The 19,699-nt window shown below is 42.1% G+C and overlaps 1 protein-coding gene across 1 annotated transcript; it reads left to right on the plus strand.

Annotated features, from left to right (window-relative positions):
- The first annotated feature begins 171 nt into the window (after positions 1-171).
- Cct3 (chaperonin containing TCP1 subunit 3) lies at positions 172-18,925 on the plus strand. Its single transcript, XM_090340741.1, has 14 exons — positions 172-325; positions 3,164-3,225; positions 4,600-4,650; positions 4,786-4,848; positions 5,566-5,662; positions 8,066-8,183; positions 8,870-9,056; positions 10,600-10,749; positions 13,901-14,033; positions 14,195-14,276; positions 16,712-16,892; positions 17,638-17,883; positions 18,119-18,250; positions 18,597-18,925. The coding sequence occupies exons 1-14, from the start codon at positions 295-297 to the stop codon at positions 18,699-18,701; spliced, it is 1,638 nt and encodes a 545-aa protein (XP_090196867.1). The 5' UTR covers positions 172-294; the 3' UTR covers positions 18,702-18,925.
- Positions 18,926-19,699: the final 774 nt, after the last annotated feature.

A 19,699-nucleotide genomic window follows, 5' to 3' on the forward strand; every position in this document is an offset into this window, starting at 1 on the left:
GCGGCCACCCTATTGCGCAAGCGCCTGTGCCTTTACAGGTCCACCATCGTGCTCTCTCTATCTAGCTTGCACGGCTGTTCTCGCGTTGGAGGCGGAGCTAATACACCGATTGGTCTACTTTCTTGTCAGTCAATGAAAGGACTAAGGTGATTGGTGGCACCTCGAAGACTAGCGTGTTTAGGTGTCAACTCTGAGGAGGCAACGTTTTCTGTGATTCTCTCTCTTTCTCTCTCCAGAAGCTTCTGCAGGTTCTCCCGGGTCTAAGTAGCCGGGTAGGCTTTGCATCACGCCGCCATGATGGGCCACCGTCCTGTGCTCGTGCTCAGTAAGTTTCAGGGGGACAGAGCCAAGGGATTCCTTTCTTCCTCCTCTTTCCACACTTTAAAATCTTGCCCAGTCCGTCCCTCCATGACCGGGCCAACCGAACCTTCCAGTCACCCTCTCGGTTTTTGGAAGTTCTTCCGCTTTCCTTCTCTTTAACTACGCTTGCCTCACCGAGGAAACTGACTTTCCCCTGGCCGGGTCCCTGGTCTTTCCGCGTGCCTGCTTCTGGAAGCAACTTCCCTCCGCCGCCACCCTCCACTCCCCTGCACCCTTCCCAGCGTGGTCCCCGGCGTGTGGCTCGGTGAAGAATGGGTTCTTCAAGTTAGGCCTGGCTTTACCCCCGTGACCCAGCCCATTATTAGCGATAACATTGCTTTTCCATTAGTGTCACGAGCTTAATAGTATTTCTTCTTAGAACTTAGGTGGGCAGGTAGGTAAGCCGCTTATAAAAGGAGCTTTGGCAGATTGAAAGAGGCATCTTCTGCCTTTACGTTTCTTTTGTGCCTTTAACACTTTCTGAACCAATTTTATTTCTCTCATTGGTCTTGGATGTACTCTTTCCTACTAACCGGTTTACTTTGCCCAAACTTCTCTGATGATTTCCTTTTCCCTTTAGAGATAACCCTCATTTCTTTCTGAGTAGTGTTTCCTTAGTATAACTTGTGTACTAGCCACTACCCCCTTCTTACTGTCCTCTGTATGCACAGTGTTGGCCAACATTTTATTTTATTTTCATTCATTTTTAACTACATCTGGGAAAAGGCTCGTTTAACCTTTGGGTGGGAACATGTATTCTTTCTTATTGGAGTATAGTTCAATGAAGGTTCTATGGCTGCCTACCTAAAGTGGGTGTTTAGAGTTTGGGACTGGATTGGGAGACTTACTGATTTAAACTGTAAAGGAACTGTAATGAGGGAGGGACCGCTGATCTGTCAAGACAACTTGGAATGTGTTGCGCTTGATGTATGTATGTATGTATGTATGTATGTATGTATGCATTTGTTTATTTCTCCAGTCCTGGGACTTGAAATCCGGGCCTGGGTACTGTCCTTGGGACACTTTTTGTTTATGGCTTGTGCTGCCACTTGAGCCATAGCACCACATCTGGCTTTTTCTGTTTATGTGGTACTGAGGAGTCGAACCCAGGGCTTTGTGCATGCTAGGCAAGCACTGTACCACTAGGCTACACTCCTGACCCTTGTGTTGTATTTATGAAAGTTATTTCCAGATGTGTATATGTCTAGCAATTAACTATGTAACTAACTCTGACTGATGGGTTATAAGGCATTCCTAAGACATCCAAGCAAGGTTAAAATACTTTAGATGAGCATATTCTCATTCCTCAGCATGCAGTTAGTTGTTAATTAAGCTTTCACTGTCAGTACAATCTTCATCACTGGTCCTTTGAGAATCTAATGATAGATAGCTGTGGATCCTCTTTCCAGAAAAATACACACACATTTTTTTAAATTTTTTCCAGTCCTGGGCTTGAGCTTAGGGCCTGAACACTGTCCTTTGACTTTCTCAAGACTAGAACTCTACCTCTTGAGCCTCAGCACTACTTCTGTCTTTTTTTCTGTGTATGTGGTCCGAGGAATCAAACCCAGGTCTTGGTGCATGCTAGGCAAGCACTCTACCCCTAGGCCAAACTCCCGCCCCATCACTTTTTTTTTTTTTTTTTTTTTGGTGGGTCATGGGGCATGAACTTGGACTGGGCGCTGTCTCTGAGCTCTTCAGCTCAAGGCTACCACCCTACCCTTGAGCCAAGACCCACTTCCCACTTTCTAGAGATTAATTGCAGATGAGTCTCAGGTACTTTTGTGCCCAGGCTGGCTTTGAACCTGGATCCTCATATCTCAGCCTCCTGAGTAGCTAGGATTACAGACATGAGCCACCAGCCCCACACCTGGCACAAAATTCACTTTTGAGGAATTCATTTTCCCAGTAAGTCCCATTCATAGGTCTCAGGTTATGAATCCCTGCTATGAATACCTGATTGTTTAGTGGGGAAAGATTGGCCGGAATTCTTGAGTTAAAGTAATATAGTAATATCTTAGTATTTCAGAGGTTGAAATAGAGAACTAAGTAAGTACATTTTTTTTGAGGTCTACTTATACATACTAAATTGAATGTTTATAGTGTATATGGTTTAATAAACTTGATGTATATTAGTGTGACACCTGTATTTTTTGCCCATCCTGGGGCTGGAATTCTGTGCTTTGGCACTGTCCCTGAGCTTCTTTGTGTTCAACTCTAATGCTCTACCAATTGAGCCACAGTGCCACTTCTGGTTTTCTGGTGGTTAATCAGAGAGTTTCACAGACTTTCCTTTCATGCCCAGGCTGTCTTTGAACTGCAATCCTCAAATCTCAACCTCCTGAGTAGCATGAACAACTAGCGCCCAGCTTCTGGCTTTTTCTGAGCAGTTTATTAGAGATAAAAGTCTCAAGAGACTTTCTTACCCCATCTGACACTGAACCGGATCCTCATATCTCAGCCTCCTGAGTTGCTAGGAAAACAGGCCAGAGCTACCAGTGCCTGACTCTGTGTGTGTGTGTGTGTCTTGCCAGTCCTGGGGCTTGAACTAGGAGGCCTGGGCACTGTCCTTGAGTTCCTTCCCCCCCTCCCCCCTTCAAGGCTAGCACTCTTCTACTTGAGCCACAGTACCACTTCCAGCCTTTTCTGTATATGTAGTACAGAGGAATTGAACCCAAGGCTTCATGCATGCTAGGCAAGCACTCTACCACCAAGCCACTGACCCACCTGTGTTTTTTTTTATTTGCAAAAAAATGAGTATAATTAGCTTGTGTACTATGATTTCTATTTTTATCTGTTTTAGGCCAGAATACAAAGCGTGAATCTGGAAGAAAAGTTCAGTCTGGAAACATAAATGCTGCTAAGGTAGCAAGCATATCCTGCTCCCCTCTCTCCCACAGTTTTTATCATGAAGGTTAAGCAAATGCTTTAACACTGAGCCACATCCCAGCCAGGTGGCATATCTTTTAAGTGTTTATAATAGTGTGCTTCCAGCTCTCATCTCATCTTTCTATATTTGTTCATAGTAGTGAGTTTCCTACGTATCAAAGCTTTATAATGTAGTTAGGCAGAGAAAAAGTTAACTTGTCTTTATTTCCCGGATGGTGGTAAAGAGAAGGACACCTTACCTTCTAAAAAGGAGTTAAGCCTAAACTGGTATTAATGGCTCACTCTGAATAATCCTAGCTACTCAGGAGGCTGAGATCTGAGTATTCCAAGCCAGTACAGGCAAAAAGGTCCATGAGACTTTATTTCCAGCTAAAAGCTGAGAGTGGCGGTGTGGTTCAGGTAATAGTGGGCCAGTCTGGAGTGAAAAAGCCAAGCAAGATTGTGAGATCCTGCACAGAGAAAAAAAATAAAGGATTAGGGGACGATGGCTCAAGCCTGTAATCCTAGCTACTCAGAAGGCTGAGTTCTGAGGGTAGAGGTTCAGAGCCAGCCTGGGTAGAAAGTCTGTGTGACGTTTGAATGAAGCATCAAAAAGGACAGAAGTAGAGTCCTGGTTTTGAGCAAAAGGCTTCAGGGACAGTGCCCAAACTGAGTAAAAGCCCAGGACTGGCAATAAATAGAGCCTAATAATCTCTTATTAATATGGGCACAATTTTGTTACAGTATACGTGTTTAGTATTCTATTTGTTTTTCCTACTTGAGGGAAGAACTACATTGATTTATATTTCTAGTGCATACTATAGATAAGGTATTCATTAAGTATCTTGAATGAACTAATAAAGTGACTTGAAGTCCCACTTGAATGACAAAGTTTGGCCTGTTAAGGGAATTGTAGCTTTATTGGTTGTGGGGCTTGAACTCTGTGCCTGGGTTCTGTGCTTGAGCCTTTTCACTCAAGGCTGGCTCCCTACAACTTTGAGCCACAGCACCACTTCTAGTTTCCTCATGGATAATTAGAGATAAAAGTCTCACAGACCCCCCTCATACCCTCCCCCACACCCCAGTTGAACTAAGTGTTTTCCCTTGAGCTTCTTTCTGCTCAAGGCAAGTGCTCTACCACTTGAGTAACAATGCCATTTCTGGGTCTTTTGAGTGGTCTATTATAGTTGAGAGTCTCAGGAAGTTTCCTGCCCAGAGTGGCTTCAAATTGTAATCCTCAGATCTCATTGCCTGGCTTGCCAACCCTATTTTTAGAGGCATTATTGTTAATACTGTATCTATGCATTGCTTTCCAATGCATTCATGCTGTTGTCTCATTTATGCTTGTATATCTTGTTTCCTTTCCATTAGACTATTGCAGATATCATCCGAACATGTTTGGGACCTAAGTCTATGATGAAGGTAGAGTTATGATCAATGAAAACTTTTAGGCTGTGTGTGTGTGTGTGTGTGTGTGTGTACACACACACATATATATATATATATTATTTTTTTTGCTTTGATGGGGGTTATCTGAAACACTTTTGTTTGTCTTAGATGCTTCTGGACCCAATGGGAGGCATCGTGATGACCAATGATGGCAATGCCATTCTTCGAGAGGTATGTTTTTTTTTCATTTGCTTTTTTTGTTGTTGGTAGTGGTGGTTGTAGAGCTTGAACGCTGGGTCTGCCCTTGTCATTGAGCTCTTCAGCTCAAGGCTAGCACTCTACCACTTGAACCACAGTGCCACTCCAGTTTTCTGATGAGATAATAAGTCTCACAGACTTTCTTGCCCAGGGTAGCTTTGAACCGTGATCCTTGGATCTCAGACTCCTGAATAGCTAGGATTACAGTCATGAGTGAGTAATGTCCAGGTTTCACTTGCTTTCTAACAGCTTTGTAAAAAGGACCCATTAAGATTCAAGTTGGTAAACTGGTATCCCATGCCTATAATCCCAGCAGTACAAAGGCAGAAGGATGGTGAATTTAAGACCATAGCTTGGGCTACACCATAGGACATTGTCTCAGAAACCAAGGGCTAGGAATATAGCATGTTTAAAACCCTGGATTTGATCACTAGTGCACACAAACACAAAAACCAAGGACAGGAGCATAGCCTACTGGTAAAGTGCTCCCCTACCATGCATGAAGCATACTCAGAAAAAGCCAAAAGTGGTGCTCAAGTTGCAGAGCACTAGCCTTGAGCAAAACGTATCCAAAGACATTTCCCAGACCCTAAGTTCAAGCCTCACGACTGGCACAAAAAAAAAAAAGTTGTGCCCCAAGCAGGTTGGTTTAAGAGTACTGATTCAGTGATAATTTATGTTTTTCTACAGATTCAGGTCCAGCATCCAGCAGCCAAATCCATGATTGAAATTAGCCGGACTCAGGATGAAGAAGTTGGAGATGGGACCACATCAGTAATCATTCTTGGTAAGAGAATAAAAGACTAAAAATGTCAGTGTTGTGCTTGTTAGATTTTGGGTTTGTTTTATACAGGTCCTGGGGCTTGAACTCTGGGCGCTTTCCCTGATCTCTTGTTGGTACTTAACCAACTGAGCTGCAGCTCCACTTCCATCTTTTTGGGGTTGGTTAATTGAAAAGTCTTGTGATTCCCAGATCTCCGCTTCCTTAGTAACTAGTACTAGTGGCTTGAGCCATTTCCTCCTAGTACATGAGACTCTTTTTTTTTTTTTTGCCAGTCCTGGGCTTGAGCTCAGGGCCTGAGCACTGTCCTTGGACTTTCTCAAGGCTAGAGCTCTACCACTTGAGCCTCAGCACCACTTCCAGCTTTTTTCTATGTATGTGGTACCGAGGAATCGAACCCGGGTCTTCATGCATGCTAGGCAAGCACTTTAACCACTAGGCTAAACTCCCGGCCCTACATGAGACTCTTTTATCTCCAATTAACCAACAAAAAAGTTTGATCTAAAGAGGTTGGTGTTAGAGCAAAGGAAAGAAAAAAACAGCAAGAACCCAGTAAGAAAAGCCCAGGCTTGAATTTAGCCTGGGCACTGTCCCTGAGCTCTTTAAGGCTACCGCCCTATCCCTGGGCCTGGGCTTTGCCCCTGAGCTCTTCAGCTCAAGGCTAGTGCCCTACCCATAAGCCAAGCCCCACTTCCATTTTCTAGAGGTTAATTGGAGATAAGAGTCTTAGGTCCTTTTGTACTCAGACTGGCTTTGAAACCTGATCCTCATATCCCAGCCTCGTAAGTAGCTGGGATTACAGGTGTGAGCCACTGCACCTGGCTTTGCAAAATATTTTTGAGAAAAATAATTACATGATATCATAAATTTATTTTTTGGAAATTAAATTCAGATTTATTTTTTTGTCCTGAATCTGGAACTCAGGGCCTGGGCACTATCCCTGAGCTTTTTGCTCAAGGCTAGTGCTCTGCCACTTGAGCCACAGTGCCACTTCTGTGGGGGTTGGCTTTTTGTTTTGTTTTGTTGTTTTTTGGGTGGGGCATGAGCTAGGTGGGGCACTGTCCTTGAGCTCTTCAGCTCAAGGCTACCACCCTACCCTTGAGCCAAGCCCCACTTCCTGTTTTCTAGAGGTTAATTGGAAATAAGAGTCTTGGGTCTTTTTGTGCCTGGGCTGACTCTGGACCTCAGATGTCACTCAGCCTTCTGAGTAACTAGGATTACAGGAGTGAGCCACCTCGTCTGGCTTCTGTGGCTTTTTCTGTTTATGTGGTACTGAGGAATCAAACCCAGGGCTTCATGCATGCTAGGCAAGCATTCAACCACTAAGCCACATTCTCAACTCCTAAATTGAGACTCTTTATGCTGTTTTCATATATAGTTGCAGTATATTTCAATTTATTTGCCTTTTTTTTTTTTGTCCTATACTACGGTTTGAACTTCATCTCAACTTTGCTTATCTTGACATGACTTCACTGTTTTGTCTTCTTCCCCTTCTCTAATCCCATATAGACTCAGGTTCTGTGTTGATACATAATTTCATATACAGGTGTACATATATATGGACATGTCCATAATACGTAAGTCTCATAGGTCTACCTTCTACTTGTAGTAAAAACATATACAATCTGTTTAATTTGGTCTATTTCTTTTTTTCACCAGTCCTAGGCTTGAATTCAGGGCCTGAGCATTGTTGCTCTACCACTTTAGCCATCGCACCACTTCAGGCTTTCTCTATGTATTTGGTACCAAGGAACTGAACCTGGGTCTTTATGCCTGGAAGGCAAGCACTCTACCACTAGGCAAACTCCTGGCCCTAGTTTGGTTTATTTCTTGCTTGACTTTTTGCTGGTTAATTGAAGATGGTGTCTAGATTGTCTGCCATACCTGGCTCTGAAATAGAATCCCCAGATCTCAGCTTCCTGAGTACTTAGGATTACAGGTGTAGGTCGATCTTCTTTTTCCTTTTTCTTTTTTCTTTTTCTTTCTTCCCATAGGCTTGAATTCCAGATTTGGATTCTGTCCCTTAGCTTTTGCTCAAAGGCTAGCATGCTAGGATTATAAGTATGCAGAACCATCACCTAGCTGGATGGTTTCTTTTAAGAATTAGCTGGGGACCTGGGTTCCATTCCTTGGTACCACATATATAGAAAAGCTGGAAGTGGGCTATGGCTCCACTTGAAAGCTCAAGGACAGTGCTCAGGCCCTCAGTTCAAGCCCTAGGACTGGCAAAAAGAAAAAGAAGAATTGGTTTGTATAAATCATAAAATTCAAAATAGTACTAGAAACTAAATGATACCTCAATTAGGAAGGGTATATTTGTGGAAAGAGATTTTTTTAGAAGCATAATGAAGTTGCCTTGATATCTCTGTACTTTGAAAACATTACCATGATATCTTTATTTTTTTCCAGCGGGAGAAATGCTGTCTGTGGCTGAGCATTTCCTAGAGCAGCAAATGCACCCAACAGTGGTAATCAGTGCTTACCGCATGGCACTGGATGATATGATCAGCACTCTAAAGAAAATCAGGTATGCAATCAATGGTCAGATAGGGATAATAGTAAGCCTGGGAGACCTACAAGACTGTTTCTTCTTAGGTAATAAAGAAAATCCAAGTATGTCTTTCAAATGTAGTTCTAGATCTCAGTATTATTTTTGTCAGAAATGAAAGCAAGATGAGAAGGTACATAGACATTTTGGAGCCCAGGTACCATTGATTCACACATGTAATCCTAGCTGCTTAGAGGAGGCTGAGAAGTGAAGATAACACTTCAAAGCCAGCCTTGGTTAGGAAGTCTGAGACTTTTTCTTTTTTGTTTGGTCAGTCATGGGCCTTAAGTTCAGGAACTGGTTACTGTCCTTGGCTTTCTCGGGGCAAGTGCTTTATGCTTGAGCTACAGCACTACTTTTACCTTTTTCTGTGTATGTAGTACCAAGGAATTGAACCCAGGTCTTTTTGCATGCTAGGCAAGCACTCTACCACTAGGCCAAACTCATGGCCCTCTATTTTTTTTTTTTTTCTTTTTAAAATACCTCTGACTTTTTCCTTTTTCTTTTCTTACTACTATTTTTTTTTTTTATCCCTTGTGGGACTTGAACTCTGGGCCTGCCATCCGCCTCTTGGCCTCCTGTTGGATCAGAATATTTATATAAGAGACTTGGTTAAATGTCTTAAGTTGCCAACTGAATAAGTTACCCGACTTTCTTTCCTCCAGCACCCCTGTTGATGTTAATAACCGTGAAATGATGCTGAACATCATCAATAGTTCAATTACTACCAAAGTAATCAGTCGGTGGTCTGCTTTGGCTTGTAACATTGCCCTGGATGCTGTCAAGACTGTGCAGTTTGAGGAAAATGGCCGGAAGGAAATTGATATCAAGAAATATGCAAGAGTGGAAAAGGTAAGTTGATCCAATATATACTTTTGGAATGAATTATTTTCTGACATGAATTAACCCACTTGTGAAGGAAATAGCTTTAAGTCAGAGCAAGATGTCTTTAATAAGAACTAGGAAAAACTGGGCACCAGTGGCTTATACCCGCTACTCAGTGGCTCACACTAGCTACTCAGGCAACTGAGATCTAAGAATTGTGGTTCGAAGGTAGGCCAGGCAGGATAGTCCATAATATTCTTTTTTGTTGGTCATGGGGCTTGAACTCTGGGCCTGGCCACTGTCCGTGAGCTCTTCAGCTCAAGGCTGCTGCTCTACCCTTAGAACCACAGCCCCACTTTGGTTTTCTAGTGGCTAATTGAAGAGTCTCGCGGACTTTAGTAGACTTTAGTGTTTAGTCTGGCTTTGAACCTCCTCAGATCTCAGCCTTCCGAGTAGCTAGGATTACAGGCATGAGCCACCGTGCATGGCTCACGATATTCTTATCTCCAATAAAACTCCAAAAAAGCTAGAAGTGGCACTATGGCTCAAGTGGTAGAGAACACAGGGGTTTGGGGATGGCAAGTTAAGTTGATGGCAAGCCCTGAGTTGAAGCCCCAGGACTAGCCTCCTCCAAAAAAAGAAAAATCTAGGTAAGTGTACTATACTTAAAACCTGAGAAACAAAAACCTACTTTCTACTAAACTTAAGATAAAAAGAACAGGGCGCCATGGCTCACATCTGTGATCCTTGCTACTTAGGAGACTGAGATCTGAAGGTTGCTGTTCAGAGCCAGCCCAGGCACTAAAGTCTGCAAGACTCTTATCTCCAAGTAACCACTAGAAAACTGGAAGTGGTGCTGTGGATCAAGGGGTAGGATCGGAACCTTGAGCTGAAGAGCTCAGGCACAGCACCTAGGTCCAGTGTTCAAGTCCTATGACCAACAAAAGAAAAAAAATAGTATGGAGCATATATACGGTAGAATTTTACTCATTTGTCAGAAAACTTGTCATTTACAGGGAAATGAATGAACCTAGAAAGGATTATGTAAATGAAGTAACTCAGACCCAAACAAATGTCACACTTTTGCTCATATGTGGAAGTTAGACTGAAAATACAAATATATATATATGAAAACATACAGGTTTATATGCATATATTATACATAAACATTAACTAAAGGCTTGTATGCCCAAGTAGGGATTCCAGTGGTATAACTCTTAACAACTAATGAACAGTTTAACAAAATGAATACTAAGTAACTGGAACATGTTTTGGAAGAAAAGAAGATGGATGGAGAGAAGGGTAGGGAGATATAGCCATTATATTCAGTGTACACATGTGAAAATGGAGTCAAATAACTTGAGGGTATAGATGAGAAAGATGGGGGAGAATGGAGTAATGATAGGGTACTTAGACTTGTCGAAGTATACATGTGATATCAAGGAATCGAACCTAGGGAGGGCTTCATCCATGCTAGGCTAGTACTCTGCAATAAACAGTTTTGAATTTGTGAAGTGCCATAATCTCAGTTTTCTCCTCTTGGTTGTAAAGTGGGTCTTCTTTTGTTCAGATACCTGGGGGCATCATAGAAGACTCTTGTGTCTTACGAGGAGTCATGATTAACAAGGATGTGACCCATCCCCGAATGCGGCGCTATATCAAGAACCCTCGTATCGTGCTGCTGGATTCTTCTCTGGAGTACAAGAAGGGAGAAAGCCAGGTAAGATATATATCCCTATTCCTTAAAGTGGAATCTGATGCTTATGTGGACAAATGCCATGAAAGTTGTGTCCTTTACATAAATTACCACTAATTTTTAACTTTTTTGTGGGTCATGGGGCTTGAACTTGGCCTGAGTGCTGTGCCTGAGCTCTTCAGCTCAAGGCTTCCACCCTACCCTTGAGCCAAGCCCCACTTCCTGTTTTCTTAATTGGAGATTAAAAGAGACTCAGGTCCTTTTGTGCCTGAGCTGGCTTTGAACCTTGATCCTCAGATCTTAGCCCCCTAAGTAGCTAGGATTACAGACATGAGCCATTGAGCCCTGATATTTCTTGAAAAGCATTGATATTACCTCTTTTATAGGTGAGTCTAAAGCTTAAGAGTGCCGGGGATAAAATAAAAAACATAAGTTCTAAATTTGTTAAAATTGGATCAAATAGCCAAGTGTGGGGTCATATGCCAGAAGTCTCCGGTACTTAGTCTACTCACACATTATAACTGTCCTTAGCAACAGAATGAGACCTCCATCATAAGAAAAAAAAGCCAGATAGTCATCTTACTTTATGCTTGATCTTGTCTCTTTTTGGTACTGTCCTTTCATTGGCTTTTAGATTCCGTTAGGCTGTTAAGCTGGGTACCAGTGCTTCATAATACTACCTTAGGGATGAAGCCTGGAGAATCATGGTTCAAAGTCAGCAGAACAGCTGAAATTGGAGCTTACCTCAAGTAGTAGAACACCAATGTGAGTGAAAGAACACAGATAGTTGGTTTATTTGCCTGAGAAACACACCTCAAATCAAGACTTAAACACATTTCTGTTTGCTTCCATTTTGCTTGTTGTCAGTTGTGGAGCTTGAACTCAGGCCCTAGGTGCTGCCTCTGTGCCACTTTGTGTTCAAGGCTAACATTCTACCATTTGAGCCATAATGCTACTTCTGGTTTCTGAGTGGTTAATTGGAGGTAAGGGTGTCACAATCTTGATCCTCATATCTCAGCCTCTTGAGTAGTTAGGATAACAGAAATGAACCACCAGCTCCTAAGTGGCTTCCAATTTATATTTATTGTGGCATCTTTCCTAATACATCTAAAGGATATAAAAGAGAAGTTAATTTAGCTTTGAAGTACTAAAGGAGAACTTACAAAAAGCAGGTAGCCTACAAAGCTGTAGAACAAAGCCATTGGATTTTAACAAGGATTAAAAACAAGAATCAACTTAATTAGTATGACTAGTTAAGACCTCCTCTATTAATCATGCATACTGGCAGAATATTAGCATTGAACCTGGGTGGGCAAACAGCCGAGAGAAGCCAAATTCAGTTAAACTGAGTGAAAAGCTAGCATTTTTTTTTTTTTGTAGGTGGTGGGACTTGAACTCTGGGCCTGGGCGCTGTCCCTGAGCTCTTCAGCTCAAAGCTACCACCCTACCTCCTGAGCCACACTTCTAGTGTGGTTTTTTAGTGGTTAATTGGAGATAGAGTCTCATAGGCTGTCTTTGAGCAGCTACTCAGCCTCCTGAGTAGCTAGTATTACAGGCATAAGCTATGCCTTGCCCAACTTAACATTCTAACTAATATTTTAAAAGATGTGTGACTGGGGACTGGGAGTTTGGCCTAGTGGTAAAGTGCTTGCCTAGTATGCATGAAGACCTGGGTTCAATTCCTCAGTACCGCATGCATAGAAAAAAGCCGGAAATGGTGGTAAGGCCCAAGTAGTAGAGCTGTAGCCTTGAGAAAGTCCAAGAACAGTGCTCAGGCCCTGAGCTCAAGCCTAAGACTGGCAAAAAAAAAAATCTGTGACTGGGAGTTTGGCCTAGTGGCAGAGTGCTTTGCCTAGCACGCATGAAAACCTAGGTTTGATTGCTTGGTACCACTTACATAGAAAAAAGCTGGAAATAGTGCTGTGGCTCAAGTGGTAGAGCTCTAGCCTTGAGAAAGCTCAATGACAGTGATCAGACCCTTGAGTTCAAGCCCCAGGACTGACAAAGAAAGGGAGAGATCTGTTAGGAGTATGTAGAGAAAACACAGTAATTGGACTAATGTTTATGTTATACTAGCCCAGACTTTTTTTTTTTTTTTTTTTTTTTGCATTAGAGTAGGGTGGAGTCCTGGGGCTTGAACTCAGGGGCTTGGGCACGGTTGCTGAGCTTGTTTTGCTCATGGTCAGCATCTGTTCATGTAGTACTAAGGAATTGAACCCAAGGCTTCATGCTTGCCAGGCAAGCACTCTCCCTCTAAGCCACATTCCCAGTTCAAACCCAGGCTTTTTGTGTTTTTTTGTTTGTTTTTCTAGTCCTAGTTCTTCAACTTGCTTAGGTACTGTCCTTGGACCCTTTTTTGCTCAAGGCTAGTGCTCTGCCATTGAACCACAACACAACTTCCACCTTTTTTGTGCATATGGTATTGAAGAATCAAACCCAGGTCTTTGTGCATGCGAGGCGAGCACTGTAACTCTAGGCTATACTCCTGGCCCCTAAACCCAGGCTTTTCTTTTTTGCAATACGGAGGTTTGCACTTGGGCCTTGTGTTCACTAGGCTGGTGTTCTTTTTTTTTTTTTTGCCAGTCCTGGGCTTGGGCTCAGGGCACTGAGTACTGTCCTTGGGTTTTCTCAAGGCTAGAGCTCTACTACTTGAACCACAGCACCACTTCTGGCTTTTTTCTATGTATATGGTACCGAGGAATCAACCCGGGTCTTTGTGCATGCTAGGCAAGCACTCTACCACTAGGTTAAACTCCCAGCCTTAGGCTGGTATTATAAATTATTTCACACTTACATCCTAGTAAGCCTGTACTATGATCTTCCTTCCCTTCAAGTTGGATGATAAGCACATTGCTTACATGCCCAGCTTTTTGGTTGAGATACAGTCTTACAAACATTTTTATTTAGGCCGGTCTGAAACTATGATCTTCCCAATCTTAGCCTTTTAAGTATGCAGGATTTCAAGATATCTGAGCCAGCTTCACCTACTTCATGTTCAACTTTTATTGATTGAACTGGGTTCTCAAACTTGCTCAGATTGGCCTCAAGCTATGAGTCTACTGATTTTTGCCTCATGAGTAGCTATGATTATAAGCTTGAACCACTGTACCTTCTAGCCTAACCCATTTTTGGGGGGTTCTTGTTTTTAAATCTGTGCCATTTCTTCACTATACAGACAGACATTGAGATTACCCGAGAGGAAGACTTCACACGAATCCTTCAAATGGAAGAAGAGTATATCCAACAGCTCTGTGATGATATTATCCAAATGAAGCCTGATGTGGTCATCACAGAAAAGGGCATCTCAGGTTGGGCTCCATTAATTTTTTCCAGTCTACTTGAAGAGGTTGGATACTTTTGTTCCTCATTCATGTTCACACATACCTAATAAGTATAATGTTTAGAGTACTTGGAGGTCAAAACTCAAGAGTTTTGCATCCAGTTTGACATCTCTACTCTTGAATTTCAGATTTAGCACAGCACTACCTCATGCGGGCTAATATCACAGCCATCCGTAGAGTCCGGAAGACAGATAATAATCGCATTGCTAGGTGAGTAGTCAATAATCATTTTTTCCTGTCTTTTCTTTTTGTTTTTAAAATAGATTTTGTTAACATTGATTTTTACATCATATTTCAAATGTCATGTTTAAGTTATTCAAAAGGGAATCTCGGGCCGGGAGTTTGTCCTAGAGTAGAGGTAGAGTGTTTGCCTAGCATGCACGAAGACCCGGGTTCAATTCCTCGGTACCACATACATAGAAAAAAGCCAGAAATGGTGCTGAGGCTCAAGTGGTAGAATTCTAGCCTTGAGAAAGTCCAAAGACAGTGCTCAGGCCCTGAGCTCAAGCCCAGGACTGGCAAAAAAAAAAAAAAAAAAGAAGGGAATCTCTATATACAATCACTGGCACATAGATTTTTAGAATATGATTAAAATTAAGCTGAGAGTTTGTCATAGATACATATTAATATATGTAATAAAACATATCTATAGAGTATATATAGCTATATAATTTAGTCATTACTTGAAAAAATATAGTGTACAATAACACATAGAAAAACAGAAGTGTAACTGTCTGCCACCTCCTGAAGCTTTCTAATCCAACTGTTACCCCTTAACCATTAGTGAGTAGCTAGTACTTAAGACATCTGTAATCACTACCTTGGTGGGTGTCTATTACATTTCTAAATGATACTTGTTAAACATTACTGTTCTTTATAATGTCCTTGTAGTGATTCTGAAAGAACGTTTACTGAGCAGTGTATTGCAACTGGTTCAAAATATAGCAGGATCATCAGTTTCCTCAATTAGATTGTTAGTTATTAATGTAGCTATATGTTACATTAACTATTTCTACATTGATATCTGTACAAAGCATTTTTTTTTGTCAGTCCTGGGACTTGTACTCAGGGCCTGAGCACTGTCCTTGGGCTTTCTCAAAGCTAATGTTCTGACACTTGAGCCACAGCACCATTTCCAGCTTTTTCTATATATGTGTGGTACCGAGGAATTGAACCCAGATCTTCGTGCATGCTAGGCAAGCACTCTACCACTAGGCCAAACTCCTGGCCCCTCAGCATCAATTTTTAATGCTAATTTATTCACATAAAGTTGTTAAATGTACCCTACTGCATTAGTCAGGTTTTTTGTCTGGGGCGGGGAGCAGGAGAGGGTCATGGGCTTGAACTTGGCCTGGGCATTGTCCCAGCTCAAGGCTACTCACTACCCTTTAGCCAAGCCCCACTTCTAGTTTTCTAGAGGTTAGCTGGACTGTAATCCTGGCTACTCAGGAAGCTGAGATCTGAGGATCAAGGTTCAAAGCCAGCCCGGGCACAAAAGGACCTGAGACTCCAATTAACCTCTAGGGGGGAAAAAATGGGAAGTGGGCTTGGCCTTAAGCTCAAGAGCTCAGGGATAACACCCAGGCCAAGTTCAAGCCCCATGTTCCACAAAAAAAAAAAAAAAAATGAGTCTCAGGTCATTTTGTGCTGGGGCTGGCTTTGAACTTCAGTCCCCAGATGTGAGTAGCTAGGATTCCAGGTGTGAGTCAACTCTGCCAGGATCTTGGCCTAGTGGTAGAGTGCTTGCCTAGCATGCACAAAGAGCAGGGTTCAATTACTCAGTACCACATACATAGAAAAAAGCCATAAGTGGTGCTGTGGCTCAAGTGATAGAGCTCTAGTCTTGAGAAAGCCCAAGGACAGTGTTCAGGCCCTGAGTACAAGCCCCAGGACTGGTTTTTTTTTGTTTGTTTTGTTGTTGTTGTTGTTTTTTAAAGGTTTTGTTTTTTTTGGCCAGTCATGATGCTTGAACTCATGACCGAGATACTGTCCCTGAGACTCTGTGCTCAAAGCTCCTCCTCTACCACTGAGCCTCAGCACCACTTCCAGGTTTTTTTTTTGTTTATGTGATACTGAGAAATCAAACCCAGGACTTCATGCATGATAGGCAATTACTCTCACTAAGCCACATTTCCAGCCCCTATTATCTTGTATCTTGACTTACAATTTTGATAGTTCATTGTTCTTTGGTTCGTAGTATTTGGTACTGTATTGAGACAGACACAAAATGATGGAGTACATGGTGAACAAAATATTTACCTTAAACTAAAACTTAGTAGAAAGAGCTGGGCACCAGTGACTCCTTGCTATTCAGGAAGCTGAGTACAGTAAGTAGAGTTTTAAGTAGTAGAGTGCAATTCTTGAGCACAAAAGCTTAGAGATGGGGCCCAGGCTCTGAGTTTAAACCCTGGCATCCAGAAAAGCAAAATTGAGTCAAATATGTACTTATTTCCTTATTCAGCTCTTCCTTTGCTTGACCTTGGCATCCATTTTTTAATATAATTCTATTATTGGCCTTGAGGCCCATTTGGGCAGTACAGCATGACTAATTCTCAGCCACACTCTACCATGGGGAAGTGGTAAAAAGCTATTTTTACAGTCATCTGCTTTCTCCCCCCCCCCTCCCCACTCCCTTCACCCAATAGAGCTTGTGGGGCCCGAATAGTCAGCCGACCTGAAGAACTGAGAGAAGATGATGTTGGAACAGGAGCAGGCTTGTTGGAGATTAAGAAAATTGGAGATGAGTATTTTACATTCATCACTGACTGCAAAGACCCCAAAGCCTGCACTATTCTCCTTAGAGGAGCCAGCAAAGATATTCTCTCGGTGAGTCAGCCTGAAAAGTATTTCCTTTCTTGAGAGTTCTTAAGGGTTTAAAATCATCCTGTATTGATTTTGGTAAATTGGAAGATAATACTGGGATTTAATCTTTGGGTTCATGCTTGCTCATCTTGCATATTCAGCTGGCGCTATACTGCTAGAGGCATATCTAGAGTCCCTCACTTTGGTATATCAGGGGTTTTTTTGTATGTTTTTGTTTTTTTTGCTGGTCCTGTGCTTAAGCTCAGGGCCTGATCATTGTCCTTGGGCTTTCTCAAGGCTAGAACTCTACCATTTGAGCCTCAGCACCACCTCTGGCTTCTTCTATATATATGTGGTACTGAGGAATTGAACCCCAGTATTCGTGCATGCTAGACAAGCACTCTACCACTAGGCCAAACTCCCAGCCCTTGTATATCAGTTTTAAAAGAGAAAAGATTTTAGCTACTAGTAAGACAATTGAGACTACATCATGTAATTTCCTAAAGGTCATACATAAATATAATGAAATAGGGTTTAGTTCTAGTTTAATAAAGACCTAACATCCTAGTTTAAATGATATGCACCAGCCTTCTTGCAGACACATATCCTAATCTCTTACAATCATGAGTTACACATTTTTCCCTGTACCTTTTCCACTAGGGAGTTCCAAGGACATTTTTGGGTTTTCTGTTTTTTGGCTTATTAACATTGGTAGTCAGGAAATCCTTACGTTCTGAGTCATCATACTGCCTCTGTCTCCTTCCTCAAGGAAGTAGAACGAAACCTGCAGGATGCCATGCAAGTGTGCCGAAATGTTCTTCTGGACCCTCAGCTAGTACCCGGAGGTGGAGCCTCTGAGATGGCTGTGGCCCACGCCTTGACAGAAAAATCCAAGGCCATGACTGGTGTGGAGCAGTGGCCATACAGGGCTGTTGCTCAGGCTTTGGAGGTCATTCCTCGTACCCTGATCCAGAACTGTGGGGCCAGTACTATTCGGCTACTTACCTCCCTTAGGGTAAGTTCTCTCTTGTTATTATCTTGGTGAGTTAAGGGAAATTGCCTAGGGGGATAGTTTTATATATTGGTCCAACTTGTTTTTACAATTTATTTATTCAAATATTTCTGTCCTTTTGATCTTTACTGTCCTTTGATCTTTATCATTTTTTTCTTACTGCTCATTTTTTTAACTAATGCTCTTTGCCAACTTAGGTTGTTACTAATATTTTCCTCTTATTTCATTCTAATTGTAGGCTAAGCATACACAGGATAACTGTGAGACCTGGGGTGTAAATGGCGAAACAGGCACATTGGTGGACATGAAGGAATTAGGCATTTGGGAGCCATTGGCTGTAAAGCTGCAAACGTACAAAACAGCTGTGGAGGTGAGATATGTTAATGTGTGTTGATGTGTTTCCAGATACTACTGAAAACTGTTATGTTTGATTTAGTCTTGAAGGAAGGTCCACAAAAGGTAGTTTATTTCTCTATAAAGATATTGCAGGACTTCCATTTCCCTACTTAATTTTTAGTTTACACAAAGACAATGAAACATAGCAGAGCTACATCCTTTACTTTGGAATTACATTCATTGTACATTCAAGATTGAAAAGGTAGATTTCATATAAAATGGTAATTCAATGGGAGGAGCTAGAGAATACATCCTCTTTTTAGGAAAAAAAAAAAAAAAACAGTATCTTTCCATTCTCTGTTGACCTCTTTTTCTTCTAGACTGCAGTTCTGCTGCTTCGGATTGATGACATCGTCTCAGGCCACAAAAAGAAAGGTGATGACCAGAACAGGCAAGGTGGGGCTCCTGATGCTGGCCAGGAGTGAGTGGCGGACAAGGCGACCTCAATGCACAGAAACAGCAGTTTCTGGGCCAGTGTGCCAGGAACACTGTGGATGTCTTTGTTTAGAAGGGAACAGGTTTGAGGAGCAGCCCCAAGTCTCATTCTGTCCCAGCTCAGTTTGCAAAAGACACTGACATGTAATTCTTCTCTATTGTAAGCTTTCAATTTAGTTTGCTTCCGATGATTAAATCTAAGTCATTTGAGAAAGTTGTTATGTGTTTTTTCAACCTTGGCATATCTACCTCCTACCAGAGTGGAAGTAGATAGAAAACCTTACTGGGGAGCAAGGGAACATAGGAATGAGGCCATTAATTCTTTTTACCTTCTTTTTTTTTTTTGGTTGGTCTTGGGACTTGAACTCTGGGCCTAGGCGTTGTCCCTGAGTTCTGCAGCTCAAAGCAAAGCTACCACCTTACCCTTGAGTCACAGTGCCACTTCTGGTTTTCTGGTGATTAATTAGAGATAAGAGTCCGCTGAATTTTTTTTAGTGTCCTTGCTGGCTTTGGACCACGATCCTCAGATCTTAGCCTTCTAAGTAGCTAGGATTACAGGCGTGAGCCACCACCCCATCTAATCTTTTTGTCTTCCTAAAGGTCTGTTTTTCATATTTCTCAGTTGAAGGAAGAAACAGCTGTCCTTTGTACTTAATCACCCAAAGAACAGGAGGAACCTGCCTAAGCCAAGGTGTTGCTTCTCTGTGGTTATGTATAGAGCCACACCCAACCCCTGCAAAGACTCAGGCATTTGTCCTTGGGGACATGTAATGAAACTTCCCTTTTATCAAATGGGGGGTGGTAATATGTCTAGTGGCCCATGATGGAGTTGGGCTTTGATTTCTTGCTTGTCCTTTTGGCAACAAGGCTTGCCACTCTTCCCTTTATCCTTAATGATTTATTCATTCGGCCTTATTAATTTCCCTAATCTCTGGAATTGTATTAGTTGACTACTTGGTAGTATAATAGTATAACATGTTATTTAACT

The sequence above is a fragment of the Megascapheus bottae genome, chromosome 10, assembly GCF_031878675.1.
Source record: "Megascapheus bottae isolate mThoBot1 chromosome 10, mThoBot2.hap1, whole genome shotgun sequence".
Taxonomy (NCBI): domain Eukaryota; kingdom Metazoa; phylum Chordata; class Mammalia; order Rodentia; family Geomyidae; genus Megascapheus; species Megascapheus bottae.